The sequence below is a fragment of the Acomys minous genome (assembly GCF_964271855.1).
Source record: "Acomys minous genome assembly, chromosome: 6".
NCBI classification, from domain to species: Eukaryota; Metazoa; Chordata; class Mammalia; order Rodentia; family Muridae; genus Acomys; species Acomys minous.
The window spans coordinates 18,374,794-18,399,964 of NC_140487.1; the positions used below are offsets into that span (position 1 = coordinate 18,374,794).

At 41.7% G+C, this 25,171-nt stretch overlaps 1 protein-coding gene across 1 annotated transcript in view; it reads left to right on the forward strand.

Moving 5' to 3' along the window:
- Positions 1 to 25,171, forward strand: part of COL28A1 (collagen type XXVIII alpha 1 chain) — a 156,968-nt gene that overhangs the window by 82,722 nt on the left and 49,075 nt on the right. The window contains exons 26-27 of the mRNA XM_084786801.1: positions 12,107 to 12,175; positions 15,088 to 15,156. Of these exons, the coding sequence (XP_084642927.1) occupies positions 12,107 to 12,175; positions 15,088 to 15,156 (138 nt within the window). The remainder of the gene's footprint in view (positions 1 to 12,106; positions 12,176 to 15,087; positions 15,157 to 25,171) is intronic.

The window sequence follows — 25,171 nt, forward strand, 5'->3', positions numbered from 1 at the left end:
CTCTTCCACAGTGACCTCGCAAGGCAACCACGCCAGGGGGAAATGATGAAAAAGCAGACAAGAGAGTTCATGTCAGAAACAGTCTTTGCTCCCTTTAGAGGGACCTGTAAAAAGACCAAGCTGCCCATCCGAGACATATCTCTAGGGGGCCTAGGTCCAGTCCATGCATGGTTCCTGGTTGCATGGCGCTTCAGCCTCCGCAACCTGCCGCCCCCGCCGCTAGCCAGATTAGTTGACTCTGTTGGTCATTTTGTGGAGCTCCTGTCTCCTCTCGTCCTTCTATCCTTCCCCACACTCTTCCATAAGACTCCCACTCTCCGCCTAATGTTTGACGGAGATTTTTTTTAAAGTAGGCAACTATATCTAAGAAAGTACTTACAGGTGACTTTGGAAAATGTGTTTTGTTTTGTTTTGTTTTGTTTTCTGACACACTAGAAGAATAGTGATGTAGGAAATATTTGATGAATTACTCACCCTTACCCATGGGTTTCCTGGGAAACATGTTCATGAATATGTTGATTGACTTCCTGGTCCGTGAACTGTCTCTTCCGTAGCAACCCTCACATGCCATTGCTTCTTCCTGTACCAAGGTCTGGGTCAGTTCAGACCTCTCTTCTCTCCTTTGGCCCCGATCTTTTCCTAGCTTCTCTCACCCTATCCCACAGCTGTATCCCCATCTTCATGATGACGTCATCCACGTCTCCAGCCTGCCTTCCTTCCTTCCTTCCTTCCTTCCTTCTTTAGGCCCATTTCTCCTGGATCTAATTTCTTCTTACATGTTTTCTTTTGATTTCCTGTAGACATCTTTAACATTCAAACCAGAGCCCTTGATTCTCACGCCGTGGTGCTGTAGAAGGCAGTGCGCCGTCCAGCCGAAGAACTAAGTTATCCTCTGTCCTTTCTTTCCAAAGATCTTCCTCTAAGTCCTGCCTTTTGTTTCATCCTGGCAGTTTCGTGTTCAGAATAAACCTGCCATTTAGATCATTTGCTTCTGCAGCTTCCTTCAGGTGAACTACCACCAGATGACCTGTTGGAAGCTTCCCCTTCCAAATCTGCTCTCTTATAACTTATTGGGATAGGTGGCCCTTTAAAGCCATAAATGAGAGACAGTGCCATTCCTCTTTTGAAGTACTCTGTGGCTTCTCTGGATTTAGGATGAAATGCAGCGACATTCCCAGGCCTTTGAGGCTCTTATGACCTGATATGGCTCCTGTCCATTTTCTTCCTGTCCCCAACTTCCAGTCACACTGGGCTGCCATCCCTGTATCTCTTTTATGCTTTCAGGGTCACTGATCTGCAAGGATGGCCAGATCTTAAGGCCTCAACTAAAGTCTTCCCCCAGGTCTCCCTCACAGGACAGCACCACCCTTTGGCATGTTTCCCATGTGTATCAGTCTTGGGGGTCATTGTGCTCACGGGGTCCATGAGATACAAGGTTTTTTGGAGGCAGGCTCTCTGTAGTCTCTGCTAACCTCTTGACTCGAGAACAGTGTCATCACCAGTTCTGCAGTATTGAATGAATTGGATGCTAGTGGATGATCAGTGCTTTTATGGAAAGCTTTTTTAAATATACATTTATTTTATTACACATGTATAAAACAAACTACATACAGCAGGGAGAACCGTGCGACAATCATGAGAATAATGAGTTTTATACATGGAAAGCTTTTAAACAACTTAACTACTCACTTAGATCTCTCATGCTTCTATCCAAGTTTTTACCCGTCTTGCTGGTTCTGCTATTGTAGTTAGAAGTGAGCACACTTATGTACTGCTCCCCTGTGGTGCAGTGGGTGCTCTTCTCTCCTGCCCTGCCCAAGGAGGATGGAAGGCTAAAGACCCCAGCAATAACCATCTTCTGTAAGAGAGATTTCTACATCTGACCCAGTGATAATTCTTGGGAGTAATTGTAAGAAAACCAGTGAGAGGTATTGCTGACACATGTAGAACTTGGATGCTGTGATCAAAGTTCAGGTCCCCGAATAATCAAAACTCAGATCCTTGAATAAGCCTTAGTGTTGTCAACAAACCATACTCTATTCAGATATTAAGTCATTTTTTCTTTAACACATATCATCTATCAAAACATTGTATTTTAATGAAGTAGAAAGATTCCCTAATAAATATCATCACTTTCTGCTCCATATGAAACATTGATAAACCCTTTTGTTATTATACTAAATATTTCCCTACAGGAAGCAGAAACTTATTTCTGTTAAAATAAGATATGAAACAAAATATGTTAAAATTATACTTGGCTGTGTTTGTGCTGCAGTGGAAGCATATGGCCATTTATATTTTCAAAGAGTAGCTGGTTATGAATATTTATACAAGTATTATTACATTAAGTTATTATATTACAGCTTCATATTTAGTATTAATAATAACATAGATAAAAACATTTAAAATTTAATTCTTATGAATATTCTCCTCTGTCAGATAATTTAATATGCAGACTAAGGTATTTTCTGAGTGATTTTGTATATCATATTCCTGAAAAAAATTTCTTGTACTTACTTTCATATTTTTCATTATTTTTGGCAAAGGTACCAAGGAAAGTATTCTTACTTGCAAAATTTTATCCTACCCTTTTGATTTTTTAGAAGTAGCAAATGTATTTCCAAAAGGCATACTGTGAGTAAAACTCATCTTGGCTTCCAACTTGCTTCCAGAAGTAGGGTGGGTGGGTTGGGGGCCAGGATCTATTTCTTTTCATCTGCCTCCCTTTGAGCTGCCTTTTCCCTCTCTGCTCTGCCTCCTGTTTCTTCTGTGTAAAATATGTTAGCCACAGAATTCTAGCTCAGGAGGAGATACCAGGAGCATGAAGTAGTCTTAGAATCAAAGAAACTTTTCAGTTATAGGTTTTAAAATAAGGAAAAATTGGGAAGCAAGTATTAGTTTAAAAATAAGTTTCAAAATCTTCTCTCTTTTGCATAGAGGTCCTAAGCCTTCATCTGGCTGAAGAATACTATGGAAGGACTCACACGCACACACACACATACACACACACACACACACACACACACACACACACACACACACACCATAAATGAGGCAAGTACAGAAGACACATTGAAAAACTTGGGTTTGAGTTCACTTGATCCTTCTGATAAAGCAGAGGTTGAATCAGCACAAATATGTCAGTGACAGATAACAAAAGTCTGATACCCAAATATGTGACAAATTTTTCTTCTTTGAGTTAAAATGACAGAGAAACTCTAAGTTGTGTGTGTGTGTGGCTGTGTGTGCCCACATTTATATCCTGATATGTTTTTCATTAAAACTCTGTGTAGTCACCTTAAAACCTTGGCCTTAAGGCACCAACTTGCAAAACAAATGTGTTTTGCAATGAGGAAACTATTAAGGTTGATGATTAATTTATGATGGCTTACGTGATACTTAGTTAAGGTCACATATGTTTAGCATATGACATAAACATTAGAATCAAAGATCCTATGTTTTCAAACATATAAAAAAGTGTTGCCTGGCATCTAGCACCTTGTGAGACTCTGTGGTTTATCCCTAGTGGAAATGTTTATAGACCATCAAATTTTGGCAGGAATTTCTAAGCTATTTCAAAATTCTCATAAAAAATTTCAAGGATAAGAGTAGACGTAGGTTTGAAAGTGCACCTGGCAACAAGGGCATTTGGTCTCTAGCTGAGTGGAAAGAGCCCATTCAGTGCACTGATGTCTAGACCCACACCACTGGACCACTAGTGGAAGTCATCCTCAGAGACCCCACCTCTGTCCCTCTCCTGGAGCCCTGAGAATAAAGGGAATCCTTGTGATTTGAAGAGCATTTTGACCTACATTTAGCATCCTTTTGGGAGCTGCAGCTAAGTCACTGCTCTTAAGTCTTTACTTAAAGAGCCCCAAAGGGTCCTGTAGCTCACAGTGGACCCTCAGATATGCTGCAGTCTTGGAGTTTGTTTCTAGGTTTATTGAAAAAGAATACTGTGATGGCTCTCTGAGTTCCTCAGGGGCAAATTCATCTTGCCTGGTCCTCTTTGCTCTGTTAGTGCCAGGAAAAGCAAAAGATCTCATGCAAACCTGTGCAAAGGTTTCTTGCAGACCTGTCCTTCAAGCAAAACTACATTTGGAGGCATTCAAAGGGTTACTTAGCTACCACGCAGTTGAATGGGCAGAATTATGATAATGGTTATAATTAGTATTTATTTCCTAAATATTCCTAAACTATTATGTGTTGAACAATTCTCCTATTTTACAGAGGAAGAAATTAATGATTAGAAGTTGAACAACTTGTAAACATTTTATGGCATATGTAGTTTATGTTTGAGAGTGAAACTGTGAATCTGATGACTGACAAATTGAAGGAATTAGTTAGAAAAAACAGAATGGCTTTCCTGTCCCTGATGCTCAGTCTCCAATGCCTTCCATCTTTGAATCATCTTATGCTCTTTTGCGTGCAGTTGGATTGCTTTTCTTTTTATTCTAGCTTTTCCATCATCAAAAACCCACATTACGTAAACTATAAAGAGATGCACAAACGCAAACTAAAGAGTTAAACATTTTCCCCCAAATTAAATATTGAGTGTTGTAAATGCATCCTTTATTTGACAAACGTGACCCATAGTAATAAATTAAAATGCAAGTCTATGTGAAATTCCACTGAGCATCATTATTCTAAAAATGTTCCCAGAGTCTGAATTGCTTCTCTGTTCTCGGCAATGGCTCCCATATGTGCATGCTACCACCATGCCTTGGCAGAATAGAGGACCAATTCACACAGAGATGCATTAGAAATCTGGGGCTTCCATCAGCAGATGCGGACTGGACAAGCAACTCCATTCTGAATAGGCCAGACAAGAAGGGCCAGTCAAGGAAGCAGGCTTAGGGATAATGATATTAAGGATTTATGATTCCAAAGTGGGCTAGAAACCCACCTCTCCATGGTAGACCCCAAATGGAGTGGAGTTGGGAAGTGGCGGTGAGTCTATGAGGAGTTGAGGGGTACACACAATTAAAATACATTATCATGAAATTCTCAAAGAATTAGTAAAATTATATTAAAATTTGCTAAGGGATTGGACATAAGGTCACAATACTGATTATTAAAGCCAGAAACATATGAAGTTTAAAGGTCAGGGAGCTTGACCTGTAGGTTTCTGAAAAGGTCAAATTCAGGACCCAGGGAATTTGATAAGCTAATTTTTCAAGGCCCTTCCTTGAATCAGGTCTGTGTGAGAGCTGAGCTCACTCCAGGCTGCCCACTGCTTTAAATATTGCCTTCATCTCTGCCTGCTGTTTTCTGAGGCTACACTTAGCTTCCCTGGAGTGCACACATACTTCTCTGCAGCCCTGAAGACAAACACTAAACCCTGACCATGACCCACTTCGCCATCAATATATTTTGTATTTTTAGTAATGTAGATTAGAGGCAGCTTTTCTCCTGGTGAAATGGTACAGTGTGTGTGTGTGTGTGTGTGTGTGTGTGTGTGTGTATGTGTATATATCTATATCTATATATCTATATATCTATATATCTATATATCTATATATCTATATATATATATATATATATATATATATATATATATATATTCCCTTTTTTAGGGGCAATAATGTCCTTTTTGAATGGTTTCAAATTCTACTGAGAAATATTTTCCCATTCCCTGGGAGATTCCTGGCACCAGGCAATCACATGCTCGGCTTCAATGAGCTGACTTTGAGGAAAGGAAGAAATCACCAACAAACCTCAAAGCTCTACAGCCAGCCTTAAACTTGCCAGGAACTAAGAGATGCACATGCTTGAGGGTGAATATTAATGATGGAGGAGTTGAAATGTGAAGCTGGGAAGAAAGGAAATGCGATAGCCACTTGAGTGCTGTGCTTTCTGGAGCCTTCCTAATTGCATCTGTATGCTCGTAATGGTTATGCTGGCAACTGTGGCTGGTTCCCCGGTTGCACAGCAGCCATCAGTGAGGCATGACAGAGGGATGTGACAAGCATTAGTATATTGACTGTTTACAGGATGATTATCTGGGTGTGAAGCCTCTAGAATTTCCACTGACGTTCTGACAGCATCTAAGTATAGTGCCAAAGACTTACTAAGCCATAGCATTTACCAATGTCACTCACGATGCTTAGGTTTGTGAAGACATCGTAGCTGCAGCTTAATTTCATTTAGAACCTAGACAAAGAGAAACATTAAGCAGATGCCAATCACTGCTTTTGACTTTGTTTTTCTTATTTTCAAACCCAACCTTTTCCTTGGCTGCATCATTTCGTGGACTCTTCAGAGTGCTTGTTGCTTCTTGAATCATCCTTAAGACTGGTGTTTTGCACGGTGAATTCAATTTAGTTTTTGATATCTCCACACTCGAAAAGAGTGAGCACTGCATGAACCTCTGTGCATTGCTCTCACCGTCCTCTCAAAGAGTGGCAGGGGTTGCGTTGTCATGAACAAAGGAAGAGAAGACCAGTAAAGTCTGGATAATGTATGCACGTGTGTAAGTCAGTCTAATGGTTTAGTTATTTCACTACTGTCTCAGAACCTTTGCCATTTATCAGCTCTACGACCACAGCAGGTCGTTCGTTTCATCTCCTGAGAGTTAGGCTTCTCATCAGTGATCTGTACATCTGAGAGATGCGTGGAATGAGGCATCTAAGGTGTTTTAATGAATTTTAGCACAAAGACATGCTAATTCACAGCCATCATAACGTGCGCCGGTCTTCCAAATCAAGTACATTGTAGGCTGGATGAAAAGAGATCCAAAGGACTTGTCTAGCTAAGTAATCTGGGGCTAAAGGACTGCAAAGTTTGGGGTAAACCACAGAATCGAGGCTTGGCAGGGAAGAGAACGGCAAGGGAAGCCGTAGGCACCTGGGCACTCATGCAGGTGGTGTGGGCCTTTTATGGCCCAGGAAGGATTTTTATAACTCAGGATATTTTATTGGTTGTTTTTTTTTTCCTCCTTGAAACTATGACTTACCTGATGTAGGAGAAGTCTTTTACAGCCGCACAGCTATGGTCTCTGCATTAAATAGCAGCTGGAAGAAAGTCACTGGAGACAGTTTTCCTTTTATATCTGGTTTTAGCAGACATCCAATGACAAATGGGCTCTGAGCCTCACTCCTGGCTCTGAATTTCACCAAGCTACATAACTTTGGGCATGCCATGTTTCCTCTGAAACCTCAGTTTCCCCATCTATCAAGTCTAGTAAGTTCACATTCATAGGGTTACTAAGATAGTGAGTGAAATTATTTGCTGTATAATAGACTTCATAAATGTTCATTATTATTCATATTATAAGCTATAGCAAACGTTTGCTTATGTGAGGTTTTTTCCTCATGCATGTGGGAGTCTCTGGTGATTTTTTTTCTTCTTTCTTCTGTGAGAAAAATGAAAGTTGTAGTGTGTGCTTACTATCTCCATCATAAGAATTTGCCTGGTTTTAAAGGAGTCACAACTAAACCACTGCAAGGCTATGATAGCTAAAACCTTTCACTGGATCATGGAACAAGGTCTGTAGTCAGTGACAGTGATAGAGAAAGCTTCCGTCTAGAGCCCCCTTTTGGGGGTAGCAAGAAGGGGAGACTGTCTACTCAGTTCTTTTCTTGAGGGAGCTGAAGCAGGTGATTACAGAGCTTGGGCTGTGGTCTTTCACTGTTGGCAAAGTGGTTACAAATAGCAAACTCCAGAATTTGCTATTTTGTTCACTGTCTCCTGGTACAAGGGCTCCCTCTGCAGGCTCTAACACCCTCCAATCTAGAAGGGCAAGCCAAGTCCATCATCGGAGGGAGAATGCTACTCAATCATTGTCAATAAGCCTACATATTAAAAAAAAAAACCGCCACGGGTAAAGACACGTGTTCTTAGGTACCCAGTTCTGTGTTGTGGTAGAAGCTGTGCTGTTGAGTGGCAACATAAGACTCAGACATGCTCCTCTTTCTCCCGCGCTCCAGCTGTCATGGCTTAACAGGGACTCACGGCCCAAGGGACAAGAGACAGGATGCATTTATGATATATATTGCTCATCAACGTGGTGAGATGCCATCTCTCTATGTTTGCAGTTTATCAAATTTTAGATATTGTTGTCTATAGAAAGTGTGACACACACACACACACACACACACACACACGTGTATGTGTTTTAATATGATCAGTCCTAGTTGAGAAGAAACGTTTACCCAAAGCCACAAGGAAAATACCATGAGTAAATAATGGCATGTTGATTTTTTTTCTTCAAAGAATGATATTTTTAAAAACATGCCTTTGTTAATTATATGGCATCTGGTACATGTTTAGAATTCATGGAACGTGAAAATTCTGTCTGTGACACTCATGCACCCATGCATCTCTTGCTTTAGGCATTTAAAGAAATTGACTAAGTTATCTATTCATTTCCTACAGTCCTGTAACAATATTGACTTATGGTCAATGGTGAAATATTTTTGGATATTGTTCATGAATTTAAGAAAATATCATTGAAATAATTTATTATAAACATTATTAAGCATATAAACTCCTGACACGAGATTTCACATACTGATTATATGCCATCAATTATCAACATGCAGTCTGTCTTCTTTCATTTGTATTCTGTTTCTCTCTCCCCTGAATTTTTCTGAAATAATCCCCAGATATCATCCACATAAAGATTTGATATTTACCTCTCAAATAAAAGAATTTCTTTCCAAAACATAACTGCAGAGCCACTATAAAACCTAAACACATCAACAATTTGTTACTATAACAGATATCTAGTGTTCAAATCTTCCAGTTCGCCTCATGAATTTTTTATAGTTGATTTGTTCAAATAGGTTGAGTCTGAGTGATGCACACTCGTTCCAATTGCTTGAGGCATCTCTCATGGTTTTTTTGTTTTGTTTGAAATCAGTTTATTCCCCCTTTATTGCACCCCTGTGCTTCCTTCATGAGTATATTGTTTATATTTGAGGCTTCGCTGATGCTGTGCTCCATCCTCGCGGTGGGAGTTCACGTATCTCTCTTCCTATTTTATAAGCTGTCAGATCTAGCTACCTATTCAGAGCCAGGTCCAGTTTTTTTTTTCCTAGCCACATTATTCACAGGTCAGGTGGTGTGTTCCACAGAGGAGGCACATGGTGTCCAGCTACAGTGTGTCTGATCTGTTTACCATATCCTAGGAAGATAGAACTGATTAGCAAGCCAGAAAAAGAAGCCATCTTTTCTATTTGATAACATATTTAGCGATCCTAAGTTAAAACCTATCTGGTTATGTGTACTGGTGTTTTCTTTGGTTGGAGGGTATTAAAACCCTGACATCTCTCTTAAGGAGCGACAGAGAGGTAGATCAGGCAGGTGTGGCCAGAGTCCCTCACACAATACAGACACTTCCTTTGTGGGTATAGAGGTCCTCAGGGAAGGAGAGATCATAGAAGTGTGTCTGACTCGGGGTATTCATGTTCTCTGCTTGACGCCCCTTTTGTGAGATTCATCCTTAAAGCTGCAAGCAACCTGAAGTCACTCAGGGCTGTCAGCAGGAGGGAGGCGTTCAAGAGGTAATTAGTACCCGGAGACCCAAAAGCACACAAGTACACATGGCAGAGATGGAGCTGCGCTGTGTGCACTTTTCTGAGGAAACTTGAACAAATGTCTCCTCATCCTAGGTAAGGCACAATGACAGAAATAAAGAAATGATCCCAGCCAAATGCAGTTGGGAGCACCAATGAGTTTAATGGGATTAAACTTACAGGAGTATGACTGAAGAATTATTTGTAGGAACTTGGACAACTTGTGGTTGGCTACACACCTGAAGAAAAAAAATCTTTCTCTCAGCAACCTTGTCTGTAAATCCTTGGGAAAGGTTAGGAGAATTGAACTAGTAAAAAAGTGATCTGTAAAGTTACCCAAATCATTTTTATAGATTGAAGTACTTTAGAAAGACAAAGATCTTGGGATGTAGAGGTCTAAAGCCTGATTCTGATCTTCTTTTTGGAAAAAAAAAAGTTAAAAATTAAATTTTATGGGCTGGAGAGATGGCTCAGTGGTTAAGAGCACTGACTGTGCTTCCAGAGGTCCTGAGTTCAATTCCCAGCAACCACATGGTGGCTCACAACCATCTATAATGTGATCTGATGCATACTGTATACATAATAAATAAATCTTTTTTAAAAAGTAAATTTTATATGCATAGTGGTTTGCCTTATGTATGCGTGTGCACCGTATGCTTGCCTGATGCTTCCAGAGGCCAGAAGAGCGTGTCAGATTCCCTGGAACAGAACAGCTACGTAGCTGCTGGGAATGAAACCTGGGTCCTCTGGAAAACCAACTACTGCCTTGACTGCTGGACCATCTCTCTGCTCCCCTCACCCCAATTTGGCTACACAATGCAGTGATTTTTTTTTTCAGTAAAGTTTACCAAATAGTACAACTGTGCTCACAGGTCAGTTTTAGAGTATTTCCTTACCCCCATAGCATCCCTCATGCTTATTTGCAGTCAGTCATTGTTCTTCATCTTGGCCTCAGGCAGCTGTTAGTCTGTTTCTGCTTCTATAGATTTACTTTCTTCTGGGCATCCCATAAATGAAATCCTGCATTATGCCAGTGTCTGTTGTCAAGAGCAATGTTTCTGAGGTGTGTCTGCATTGTAGCATGAATCCGTAATTTGTATCTTGCAGGGTTTTGTCTCCTCATTCACCAGATGCTGGACATTGGGTTCTTTGTGGGTTTGAGCTATTATGAATAATTCTGCTGAGGACTTTGATTTGCATGACTCTGGGTGCTGCGTGCTCGTGTTTTCCTTGGGTGTATGCTAAGCAATGAAATCACTGGGTCTGGTAGTAAATATACATTGGATTTTAAAAGAAACTGCCAAGCTGTTTGCCCAAGAAGCTATAATAGCTCTTCAGGGTTACTGCTTCTCCAGTGTGCTGAACTCAGCCTCCTCTTAGGAGCTGGGCAGATGTGGAAAGCTTTAGTTGTTTCCTCTTTAATTAAAACAGCCGTGTAGTGAACTGGCATTTACCTAGTGCGTACTCTGGGCGAGGCCTGATGAATCACTGTCTCACTTCACCCCACCCCTGTGAAGCGTAGATATTGTTTTCCACCTAACTGGGAAATTTATTGAAGTGCAGAAGAATTAGGTAAATAAGTCAGCATGGTATTAGAGGATCGATGTGAGTATTTTTATTTTATTTTATTTTATTAATTTATTCATATTACATCTCAATGGTTATCCCATTCCTTGTATCCTCCCATTCCTCCCTCCCTCTCATTTTCCCCTTACACCCCTCCCCTATGACTGTGACTGAGGGGGACTTCCTCCCCCTGTATATGCTCATAGAGTATCAAGTCTCTTCTTGGTAGCCTGCTAGTCTTCCTCTGAGTGCCACCAGGTCTCCCCATTCAGGGGACATGGTCAAATATGGGACACCAGAGTTCATGTGAAAGTAAGACCCCACTCTCCACTCAACTGTGGAGAATGTCCTGTCCATTGGCTAGATCTGGGAAGGGGTTTATTAAGTGATGTCATCCCGAACAGTCCTAACATTATGTTGGCATTAGCCTAATATATCCTAGGACTAAACTGAAGGATGAGGAAGGGTTTCTCTGTGTCTTCTTAATGCTGCCATCCCAGAAAGATCTAACTACAGGGCTCGACCTGCCTTTAAGGGTCACACCCTGGAGAAACAGAAAGTTCTTTAGAGGATGTATGCTGTTCTTATAGTCCCTCTGTGGCCTAAGTATCACAGAGTCAACCCCAAGTCAAATGGCATGGTTTGGCTCATTGAGGATGTTCACACAGCTCGCTATGGCCACTTTTTATGCCTGTATTTCATTTCCTTCTCTGTTCAAAAACACAGTAATTACTTTTCCAAATTCTAGAGACGCAAGCTCTGTATGAAATACATACTAACGCTGCCAAGAAGTTAATTAACTGGCTTGATTTGAAATGGAACCTTTATCAGGAAAGACGAAAGAGCACAGAATGTCAACACAGCAGAATGACTTAGGTAGAAGAGGCCCAATGACTATCCTAGGAAAATTCAAGGGACTTTCAAATATGTAAATAGTCTTTGAAAATATATATTTAACAGTTATATGATGTAAGATTTTTCTTCTTAAAATTGGTAACTTGTCATTCATTGTGTCTTTTCAGGGAGAGCCAGGGGTCAGAGGCCCTCCAGGTCCCACTGGGCCTCGGGGAGTTGGAACCCAAGGACCAAAGGTGAGTCCTTAGGTCTCTAATGTGTGTGAACATCAGGTGCCAGTTGGGACATTCCTTATTAGAAAACCCCAAACAAGAGATGCTCCAAATTGAGAAACTATTAAGCACAGCATGACCACAAGTGGTCCAAAACTGGCTCTGTGTAATGAGTGACAGTCAAATTTTGGTGCCTCTGGCCTTCTGTAGAAGGTGCATGTGGAGCACAAATACATTTTGTGTTTAAATATGTATCCTGTCTCCTGAGGAAGTCATTACATACGAACTAGTATCCCAAAATGTGTAAAAATTCAATTCTGAAACAATTGTCATCCCAAGCTTTTCTGAGATGGGACAGGCAAGCTTAGCACTAAACAGCTCTTTCATATGATGCCTTAATTTTATTGTTAGCCCAGTTTTTTTTTTTTATTTTCTGGATTATGGATGGAATCTTCTTTTCTCATGTTGTATGAGCTGCAGTATCTTTAAAACATTCTCTTCCCTTGCAAAGTCAGAAAGTCAACTGCTCTCAACATAGTTGCAAAGTGTTCTAAATATTTCCAGGTTTCTTAGGAGCTATGCTATCTCATCAGGAAGCAAATCACAGTTGGATATGGTGGCACACAGCTGCACTCAAGACAGAAATATTACAAATTCGAGGCCTACCTGTGCTACATAACAGATTTGAGTCCAGCTGGAGCTACATATAGATACCCTGCCTCAAACAAAAACAAAAACAAAAACAAAAAAACAAACAACACCCACACCCCCATACATCTTGTTTAGCCAGAGGTGTTTCTGGTGGCCTTTTCACAGGTCACTGGCTAATGTATGTACTGCACAGTGTGTCTTCAGTCACTCTGCCAGACCTTGGTGCACAGGCAAAGCTTCACTGTGCCCATAGAAGGTGAGAGGAGTTTCTTTCAGCGCCCTTTGCTGCGTTTGTTTCTATGCATCACTCACTTACCTCCTCTAGGTTGGTACTTATCAATTTTAACTTTCCAGATCCAGTGTTTCTCAGTGAGGGGCATTTTGTCCTCCCCTCTGCAGCCCCTAGCAGGGGCACTTCAACAGTATCACAACTGGAGACATTTTGGGCTGTCTCAACTGAAGACCATAATGACATTTACTAGGTAGAGTTCAGATGTGCTGTTCAACAGCTCCCAGTGAGCAGACAGCTGTGTCTCAATCAACATGCCGGTCATGCTTACTCCAGAAATATTTTTTATTTGTTCAAAAAGGGAATCAAGGAAGTTTATATCATGTTTATGGGGAAACAGGTGCCAATGAGCCATACACTACAAATTCAGAGTTAAAAGTAGGTCCTGTCACACCCAAGATTCATGTGAATGTGTTAGAGAGGAGGGAGGGAAGACTCTTGATGAGGAGCCTTGCCTCACCTGTCTCCTTAGTTTATTCCTTTTACTTCCTTGAGTTTCATCTGGCAGCAGGACAGTTTTGAAAATCAGGGGTCACTGTACATGGATGAAGATCCCCCAAAGATACCAATAGTCACTATCATCAGCGGAAAATTGCATTCCATTGCCATCATTACTTTTAGTTTTAAAATAGTTTTTCACTGAAAAAACATCTTAATAATTTGAGAAAAATAAGGCTTTCTCATAATGACAAGGGGAAAAAAACTCTGACTTATTTAGTCCCTTAAGTCCCTGTCCTCAAAGCGTGCTCTGCTCAGGTTTGATTTAGTGTCTCTTGGGATATGAAAAGGTAAGCCACTTTAATCATGAAACTTCTCTGAGGGCTTTAACACGGCCCTGACGGAACTTCAGCCGTCAGTCCTGACAAAACAGCAGTCAGCCATGCTGCCTGCTTGAAGGTTATAGCACTTGGTGGCGTCACGAGCCCTTAGCTTGTGTGTGGACACTGATGTCTGTACAGTGCAGCAATTGCCGCATCACACATTCTTCAATACGTACTCCCACCACTGAGTGCCACATGGCTGCGCACGTGTGCATGGAGGTCTCCACTGGGTAGCACATACCCCTCTCCACCTCAGAAGTCTCTCCTCAGGAAATGAAGACACACTTGGAAACGCTCAACTTACTGTTTTACATTTTCTATCAGTAGGCAGGGAGAATATGGGGGGCGGGGTACGATCAGAGTACATCGGATAAAATTTTTTCAATAAAAAAACAGAAAGAGCAAAAATATCTAGCACTGATTTGTTCATCTTTTTGTGAGCCCAATACAATGTGCCATTGTTTTAGCAACCTTGATTAAAAACCATAAATATACTGACTTTTCTCAGAGGGAAAATTATGCCAGTTTTAATCAATATCCCTTGACACTGTATGTGTGCGTATGTATATAAACTGTCTAACTTGGGACAGGATCTCTCATTGGCCTTAACTCACCAATTTTTGCCAGACATTGAGCCCAAGGAGTCGCTCTGCCTCTGCCTCCCCAGTTCTGAGATTACAAGTATCGAAACCTGCTTGTTCATGTGGGTGCTGGGGACCATGCTCAGGTGTGCATGGCAAGCACTCCGTGAACTGAGCCATTCCCAGTCCTTCCACAGACTCTAACAGTATTCTCAGTGACCTGGAATTCCATATTAAAAGGGAATAGCATGTTCTATGTTGCATGGAACCTGGCATTGGTGGCCTTTGGACTAGGTGCGGGCAGCCTGGAGTGGGGACATGTGGATTTGTGGAGCAGAAGTCCCTAGCCTCTCCTTCCATTTCCTTCAAGATGCTCTTAACCTACACTTGGGTTATATGTAAACGTTTGTTTGTAAGCAATTCAAGTGGCCTAAGAATATTTAGGTCATCAACCTTAAATGAAACAGGAACTATATTATGGCAAGCTAATAATTGGCCTAAGTAGGAATGAAGCCAAGAGCAGTGGTATGCCATTTTTTTTTCCTCCTCAACTTTTCCATATGTTGTTGTCAAATTTTCACCCTCTTTTCACAGGGCGATACTGGGCAAAAAGGCCTGCCTGGCCCTCCTGGCCCCCCTGGCTATGGCTCACAAGGAATTAAAGTAAGTGAATATGATTGTGTTTGAATCATTTCTCAAGACAGTAGGGTAATGAGAAGAAATGTGGCTTCATCGCAAAATATAGATTTAATGAGAGTGTCAGAGTTAAAACTGCATCCAGGATTTAGAGACAACATCAAAATGTGTTGAATGGTATAGGAACAGTTTTGTTTTGTTTTGTTTTGTTTTTGTTTTCATAAGCGCCAACCATTACACATTACGCACATTGCTTGGTGAAGCATTGAATGATCCAGTGTTTTGATAATCTCTGGACTCTGGGCTGAACAGAGACTTTGTGCCTAGCAATCAGTAAGCTCTCTGTCTGCCTTGTAGCTTCTCACCTGCTTCATGCCTTAGAGACAGGACATGGTGGAGGTGGGGCATCAGGGTGGGGCCGTGGTAGTGTGTGAAGACACAGAGAGTGGGGCATAGGAGTTGGATGGGCAGGGTTTGCTAGTCATAGCTTGCAGTGGAAGCATTAGGAGCCTCTGGGATAATATTGGTACCTTGGCATGGAGGAGCTTGAGAACTTTCTAAGCCCTGCAGATGATTCTCCCAAGCAGCCGGAGTGACCATTGCTGCCTGCGGCCCCAGGTCTTTGTTACTGGAATTCAGAGTCAGCTGCTTTCTACTTTGCTTTTGCTCAGGAGTAGTTAGCTTAGCTAACAAGGTGGGATCCTCAGTTTCCTTGTATATATGTAGGAAAGATTCAGAAATTGCATACTAACTGCTATGTCATCTCAAATAGTTTTCTATTTCTAATAAGCTGAGCTTGTTTTTAAACTGTACTACCCCACCTATCCAGGCTCATCTTGCAAAACCTAGTATTTGATATCTTGTGAAAGAGAGTTCAACTGATAATCTATAACTCTGGGCAACTGCACTTCATTCTAAATGTGGAAACATTGAAAACAAACTCTCTTTCAAAATAGCACACCTTAGTTAAATAGAGGATGGAAGGCACCTAAGATTCATAGTTTCATAGACTTAAGCCACATACTTCTGTCTAGAGTGAGCTAAATCAAGAGAAAAAAAATCATTGCACTGGTGTTAAATCTTCCAATCCAAGCACAGTGTCTAAAGTTTGCTTGACAGTTGGGCATCTGCTATGCTGAGTTTCTAAGCAAAGACAGGATAGCATGCTGCTGTTGATAACATGGGCAGAGGAAAATAGAGTAGATCTCCACTTATTTACAAACTATACCACTCTACTACCCAACCCTTAAGTTCTGTGGTTGAAAGATGGTAATGTTCTTTGGAAGTTTTGGCAAGAATTTGCTTAAGAAATATGGGGCTGGAGAGATGGCTTAGCAGTTAAGACAGTGGCAGCTCTTCCAGAGGATCGGGATTTGATTCTCAGCACCCACATAGTGGCTTATAACCACCTGTAACTCCAGGAGATGCAATCGGCCTACATATATATATATATACATATAAATTAAAAAATATTTAAAGGTGAGAAAAAAGGAAAAAAAAAAAGACCCCTGATCTTGTCACCCATGTGAGCTCAGTTTGCATGAGCTTAAAAGCTCATCATCTCCGCTTCTGAATCCAGTGTCAATTTTTTTTCCTTCTGTTATCTGGGATTTCCTTTCTGTATTCACATTGGAGCACCTTGGGCTGCATTTAGTTAATCTTTCTCACTAACTGTGACTCATCTGGATTTGGGCCCTTTCTTATGCCCTTCAGGTTATGCCATGTTCAATCTACCTTGAGTGAAACTGGGCCACAGTGCCTGGACCGACACAGATCAAACCCTAAGCCAAAACTACCACATTCCATATAAAATTCTGTCAGCAACAAAATGAGGTTGGGGCTATGACTTGTTGCTGCTTGCAAGGCTGAGTCGTGTTGGTTTGCCTGGCTTCCAGCTAGCAGCAGGGCACGAATTCTGCCTGTCCTACTCCTTCCTCATTTCCCTGAGCCACAGGTAGACCATCTCCACAAAAGAGAGAGGACACAAAGACAGAGTGGGGATTCTAAGACTACAGAATAAGTGAAGTATTAGTCTTATGTCCATTTCTTGGCACAGTTCCCTCACCTTTCTAAAGAACATCTTGAGCAGTGACTCTTGCACTTTTTGTTGTACCTTCCTAAAGGCCTGGATGGAGACCTTGGCCAACACTAGGGCTTGAACTGCTGCCTCCTGTACCTTCTCACAATGGGGAAGGTAGGCCCCAGGCTGTGATGACTGAAGAGGTCTGCTTCAGCCTCATTGTGGGGCTGGAGTGTTGGCTCTTTAATCAGGAAGTCCAAGTCATGAGATGGCGGGACATTCCGAGCAAGGAGCAGATAAAGATGACTCTCCCAGAGTTCTTCCTTCATTCTGCTCAGAAGTGGGCCTTCCTTGTTTACTCTGTCTCTGTGTCCTGGGAGGTTATTATGTAAATGAGCTTCCTGGAAGTCCTTCCTGACTTTAGGGAACAGAATGTCTGAGGCAGGTTTGTGCACTGGGTTCTGCTGTGACTTTTCCTATGCACATGTCATTTGTGCATGGAGAGAATGCACTACTTTGCCACTGGCTTTAGCTTGTCACCAAGACGTGGGCCTGTCTGATCCAGCCCAGCTGATAGACTTACATGTACTGTGACTGAGTTGGGTTTCAGGCCTGGCAAATTTATCATCAGCGTTGAAATATTAACTCAGGGACATGCAGGGGAATTTGGTAAATGCTGTCTGGCAGAGGCCCCAGTGACTGCAGAGATGACAAATAGTAATTATGGCAGTACTGACACTGTCACCAGGCTAACTGATACCGTTTAGGACATGTAGGGCCTATAAATGCAGAGGAATTCAGTCAACAGCTGTGGAGTCTCAAACCAACTTGAGAAATGGAATAAAAAAATTGAATTTGGCTATTTTACTTCCTGAATGTTGCATATGTGCTTTAATTTCCTTATCTGAATAATGTGGATGGTAATGATATTGTCTCTTAAACTTGCTGTGAGGTAGAATAAATGAAACACCATTGGAGAGATTGTGTGTGTGTGTGTGTGTGTGTATGTGTGTGTGTGTGTGTGTGTGTGTATTAACTAATCATAATCATCTCTTCCTGCTTTGCTGCCTGTTCTTCCAAGTGTGTGGCATTCTCCAGGAGGAACGTTTGAGACTCTAGCATTCAAGTGGCTTAATTCCCTTTGACATAAGATATTGGCTGCACTAGTTTCCATTAGGCTCCACTGCTTTGCTGATCCCCAAATGTGTAATAGCATAACAATCCTGTGTTGGTCCGTGGTTAGTGGGCAGCTTTCCTCCAGGAAGGGTGTCAGCTGTCAGACAACATTGTGTCTCACTTCTGGCATCCCCTTTGGTGTTGACTGGGCCTCTCTATCACTAAGTTCCTGCAGATACAGAGCAAGGGCAGCACGAGGAAAGGACACACTTGCCTCCTGAACATTCTGCCCCGGATGAGACACTTAGTATCTCTTCTCACCATTTTTGCTGTTGATATTGTTGTTACCTGGCTGTACTCCTTACAAAAGAGGTGGGGGAAGGTCGCTTGACTGCATGTCCAAGAAAGAAAATAACTAAACGGTTGCTTAGGTACTGAGAGTGACCGTAAAGCTCAATGTAGCTCTTTTCTAGGACACATGAAAAAAGGTAAAGTTGGCATGTTAAAGTATGTTGGTGTTTTTAGAAGAAAACAGAAAATATGGATTGTCTCTATGGCAACTTGAAGGATACCCAACTATCCCTAATACTGTGAAGTACAATACTCAGACTTTCAAGTACTGAGTTTAGAGCCAGCATCTCATTTATCTCTCAGAAGACATATTAGGGTCTTGATCATCTTGCTTATTTCAAGCAGTACGTAGAGACTGACATAGAGATTTTCTTAGGAGCCAGATAAATTCCTGTCAAAGGCTGGAGGAAGCTTGGCATGGGGAATGTAGGACCAGGAGAGGGAAGTGTTCATTTGTGTTTGTGCAATAGCTAGGAAGAGAAGCGAGAAGGCTGAGCTTCGGAGGGTGTCACGAATTGCAGTAGGAAAGGCTGGAGCTGTAAAGAGCCTCATGGTAGGAGAGAAAGAGGAGCCAGTAGTTAGGCTCACGTGGGAGCTCAGGCAAGTGTGGACTCTTGAATAGTTTGTGAGGCCACCATGGTTGTGGTCATGCATAGGTCAGCATAGCTTGTGAGGCCTAGTGCAACAGTACCCAGAAAATGAACTGCTACTCCTGCTTGGTGTCTCTGATTCAGGAACTCAGGCCCTGACACAGGATTCTAAACATCTGGATTCCTTGTTTAAAGTCTATGCCATTTCCTAGGTGCATTCCTGTTGGTTTGTATCGATTATGTTCAAGTGACTGTTCATATAGCTGCCATGTTCTCTTTTTGGAGAGTATTTATTCTTAAATTTTTATACAGTTTTAATTAAAATATAATTACATCAGCATCTCCCTTCCCTTTGCTCCTTCTAGCCCCTTGCTCCAACTCCTTCCATGCTCCCACTCTGAAATTAATAGCCTCCTTTTTATTATTTTACATGCGTGTGTATGCATGTATAAGTATGCACAATTGTATAAATACAGCCTGATGAGTCCATTTTTGTTGTTTGTGTGTATATAGATACAGTTTCAGGGCTGACCACATTGCATTGGGTAACAAATTAGGGGGTTCATGCTGGGGAGGGGCTAATTCTCCTTCATGAGCAGTCAGTAGTTGCCTGTTGTTTCTTGTCAAGGTCCGGGAGCCTGTGAGATCGTCCCCTTTCTGTGTTAGAATGTCTGTTGTATTAGCATTATTCTGGTCTGGTTTAGGTAGTCATTTCTAGGAGAAACTGTTCACAACAGACTGATGGTGTTTGGCTCTTACAATTGTTCTGCCCTGTCTTCTGCAGTGTTCCCTGAGCCATAGACAAAGGAGCTGTGCTGTAGATGAACACACTGCAGCTGAGACCCCATGATTCATTGGCTCGTTGTATGCAGTTCTGGTTTTCCGTAATAATCTCCACTTGCCACAAGGAAAGACTTTTTTTGTTTTTGTAATTTTTTTTCCTTCTGTTTTTTGAGGCAGGGTTTCTCTGTGTAGCCTTGGCTGTCCTGGACTCACTTTGTAGATAAGGCTGGCCTCAACCTCATAGCGATCCACCTGCCTCTGCCTCCCTGAGTGCTGGGATTACAGGCATACACCACTGTGCCCGGCTAAAGAAAGGCTTCTTACATGAAGTGTGGTACCCCATTTATCCATGGGTATAGAATAAGAATTACAATCTTTATGTGGGCCCCCTAGTAAGCTGAGCGGGTGCTGTCTTATGACATGGACTCTGTTGCCTGCTTTTGACCACTTTGCCCTAATAGGCTGCCTTGCCTGGCCTCAGTGGAGGAGGAAGAGCTTAGTCCTGATGCCACTTGATGTGGGTTTGGAGGTGGCTCCCCTTTTCTAAGGACAAGGGGAGAGAAGATAGGAGAAAGAAGGGTGTGAGGGAAGGACCAGAAGGAGAGGAAGGAAGGGGCTGTGATTGGGATGTAAAGTGAATATAAAAATTAAAAATAAATTTTAAAAAATGTAGTTAGGAATTATGCTGACCTAGCTAAGTGATGGCAATAGGTTCTTTTCTACAATTCATGACCTCACCAGCTCTTGGAAGCTGGCTAGGTTTCTAGGACCAGGCATGAGTTCCCTAATGTTGAGGAGGCCTTAAGCCTAATTAGACAGCTGATAATTATTGTCTTCAGTGTTAATTATTATTGTCTTAGGTGTTAATTATTATCTTAGCTGTTAATTATTATTGTTAGGGTTTTATTGCTGTGAAGGGACATCGTGACCATGGCAACTCCTATAAAGGCAAATATTTAATTGGGGCTGCCTTACAGTTCAAAGGTTTACTCCATTATCGTCAGGGCAGGAAACATGGTGGCATGAGACAGACATGATGCTGGAGATAGAGCTGAGAGTTCGACTTCTGGATCCACAGGCAGCAGAAAGAGGCTGTCTGTCACCCTGGGTGGAGCTTGAGCATAGGAGACCTCAAAGCCCACCCCCACAGTGACGCACTTCCTCTGACAAGACACGCCTACCCCAGCAAGGCACACCTCTTAACCGTGCCACTCCCTATGGGCCAAGAACTCAAACACATGAGCCTGTGGGGGCCAAACCTTTTCAAGCCACCACAGTTACCATTAACATGTGGGTGCCACTGACCGCATCCTGCCCTCTGGTCATTGTGGTGGTTCATAGGCAGGCACCACTCCTGTGTCCTAAGTACACAATGTCTTCAGCAACAGGAGCTTACCTTCAACTTCTGAGAGGCAACCAATAGCAACAGCCATATTCTACACTGTTTTCAGAGTCCCTTGGATGTTAGTGCTAAAATTACCTGGTATGTGAACGTAGAAGTTTTATTCCTTACTTCTGTATGCAAATTAGTAGCAGCATAAAAATTAAAAGGAAAAAAAAAACCCCAAACTGATAATAGTACTTTCACTCCATTCAATTTTTATCCATTTCAGAAATTAAATAGATATACTAAATAATTCAGTTAACAACATGGTGTGTGTGTGTGTGTGTGACACATACCCATGTACTTGTCTCTGAGTTAATCTAAGATATTGACCCTTATTGTTAATTTTGAGTTCATATTATAATTCCCCTCCACAGAAAGAGAAGTGACAACCAGAGAAGCAGCCCTTGCACACTGGTGCCTCCCTGTAATCACGGCACTGAGGAGTCTGGGGCAGGTGAACTGCTTTAGGACAGCTTCAGGGAACTAGAGAAATCATACCCAAGGGAAAACATGTGAAATTTCAGCGTTGCCACGGTTCAGTTTTGGAGGATTACACCTGCCAAAAAACAAAACAACAAAACAAAACAGCAAAACTGTCAAGGGAGGTAGGGCCTAAGATCCTGGTAATCGAAGTTCACATACCTTGATTTCCTGGTAAAGGTACTCCCACATCTTCATACTAGTGATTGCTTTCTAAACTAAATAGAAGATGCCCATGTGGATAAGCCAACCACAAAGTACCGCCTGCGTAGTGGTTTGTCAGGTTGGCTAAATCAGGAAGCGCTGGTGTTCTTCAATGGGACTGGCTCTGGACCACTTGTGGTTTTCACTTGCTATTCTTTTGGGTCCAGTGTTTTTTATCCTGTCCAGCCAGTGATGATGAAGGCTGAGTCTGCCTCTTCCCTCCTTTCCCTCTCCTTCCTTCCTTCCCCACCTTTTCTTCCCTTCTAAATCTGAGACAGTGTGTGTGTATGTGTGTATACATATATATACACACATATATGTATATGTATATATATATATATATTTTATTTTTCTTTCCTTTTCTTCCTTTTCCTTTTTCCTTTTTTTTATTTTTTATTTTTTATTTTTTTATTTTAAGAGTGTGTCTTATATAATCCAGGCTGACCTTGAGCTCCCGATGTAGCCAAGGATGGCCTTGAACTTTGAATCCTTCTGTCTCTACCTCCCAAGGGCTACAGGTATAGACCTGAAGCACCAGGCCCCACATGGTTTCTTTTGCAGTGGCCAGTTCTTCAGATCAGAGCTAGGGTAAAAGCTCTGAGCTCTCACCTTAGTGTAGCCTGACACATTGCCTGCAGCTCACTGCTCATTGTTTTTCTTTTTTGTTTGTTTGTTTGTTTTTGTCTATAGATCATAAACAAGGCTCTGGGCCATGACCAGCCACCACCACTAATTTTCTTCCTGGCTACTGTTAACCCCACCAGTCGATGATAAAACCATTACCATAATTTAAAGCCAAAATTGAAGCACGTTTTAACGAAATACTAGGCAGGAGGACATATCTCTGGCAGGTCCATCTCTGGGTTTTCAGAAAATGTCTATGAGTCATCATGTTTCGCAGGGGCTTAAACAGACAAAACCCACAACCCACTGCATTACCTATCAAGTCTAGTCAGGGGAAAGCATGCACCTGACGCATTTCCTGTCGACTTACCTCCTGCCCACATGCAGTCAGGGACATGTGTGACGTATTTCCTGCCCAGGCACCTCCTGCCCACATGTGACCAAGCACATACAGCACAGATGGGTCAAACAAACCTGTTTAGGGGAGTGAAAACATGATAAATAGCCACCAGCATTTCACTTTGGTTCTCACACTACCATGCCCTTTACGCTGCTATGAGCTTAAAGAAAAATCAGATCCCAAAGAATTTTTTTTGTAAAGGTTAATATCACACCTGACTCCAAGGTTCCACAAAAGTTCCCAATTCCAAAAGGGGGGAAAAAAAGGTCAAAACAACTTCTGTTTTGGTCATAACATAAGCAACTGTACTGTACAATGCATGTGTTTATGCCAACTGTTAAAAAATAGAGCTTTGAAATACTGTCACAAGCTAAAAAAATTAGATGAAATATTTCATTTGAGCGGGTATACATTTAAAAATCCCACCATGCTATAATTTTGTATAAATTATAATAACAGGGCCAGTGGGAACCACTCCTTTCTCTCCCTCTTCTCATCTCATTCTTTCTATTGAGTGTCTTCCTACCCACCCACCCATTTCTGTCTAATGTGTCAAAAATTGTACTATATATTTGTCACTTTCGTTTTTGTAACAGCATCCATAAGAGCCCAAGTGTAGCAGAGTCACGGATGCATTTCTTTTAGCTGCTGTTACCGTCTTTATAGGTCATGAATTTTACTATTAAAAATTTATAAAGGGCTTTACCTTTCTCCTATCATCAGTGCCTGGTAGTTAGTTAGTCATTGGTGTATCTCTTCCCCTCTCCTTTTAGCAAGGTAAGAGGTACTTAACTACATAGAGCTTAGAGCTCCTAGTGAGGTCCAGGGCCAGGTTATGCTCTCAAAGTTCCAAGTACCTTTTTATTCAAGTGTTACTGCCCTAAGAGTCAGGAAACTAATGCATTCCCAAGGTCGCTCTAGGCTGCTCTTCCACACACTTCCCTGGACCACTCAAAACTTAATGATGTTAACTTGACACTTGAGGATGTGACGTGCTGTTCTGTAGATGCCTTCTTTCCTGACACTGGAAGAGAGGAGAGTATAAAAAATGCAGTGGCCATTGAGAGGAGCTTTAGGCTTATTAGCAACTCCAGCAGGATCCAGCTGGTGCCTGAGGCTGTTTTGAGCCTGGCTGGCCTTGAGCGAGGCTGCACACATTAAGAGGAGTACCAGCATCCTCCTGGTTGGCTTGCTGAGGTTGGGGAGGAGTCCACCATCTGTGCTAACTTCTAGTGTTCTTGCAGACATCGTAAGAAGGTTGCGGTAGTCAGGTTCTAAGTATCAGCACCTTTCTGTGAATGGCTTCTCATTTGAAGGGAGGAAATGACCTAAGTTCCAGGCCAAGCTCATTAGAATCTCTAGCAAAGGAACAGTTATAAAGCTTAATGAGAGCTGGCAGACCATAAAGATAACCAAGGAGTAATCTTTCCTTCATCTTGTGACGAATTCTCTCCCTTTAACATTGTTAGGGTGGGAACCATGAGTCACCTTGCAGGAACCAAAGTCCCTAGGCAAGCTGAGAAGAGCCAGGCATCGCAATAGATGAAACAGAGGCATGAAATTCTACCTCCGAGACACAGAGCAGGGAAGGAAGGGGACGAGGAAAAAGAAGAGAAATGAGAGAGGTTAACTTTTGACAACAGTATTTTTCACTTTACTAGTTTGGAAGTTACACAATATTTCCCCTCCTCTTTCAATATTTACCTTTGATTAAGATATTGACATCCGTCTTATGAAACTATAAAGGAACTTTTACCAACTTTTTGGTTTTAACAGTAAGGGAGAAGGTTTTAATCCCTTATCCTACTCTGATGCTGTTGTTTCATCTCTGAATCAATTTTAACTTCTCAAGGCAAGATTTTATTTCTTAAAAAATGTTCTCACTGTTTACTTATATTGATTGATCCATGCATTTATCATTTCATTTGGTTTATTTTATACCTCAGAATTGGAAACATTCTTCTGCCCCTTGAACTAGAATCCAGAATTTCCTTTAAAAACAGGTCTATCAGAACAACTCTCCACTCGCCTTACTTGAAAATGCCTTTCATTTGAGATCTTGAGATACATTTTTCTTGTATAGACTC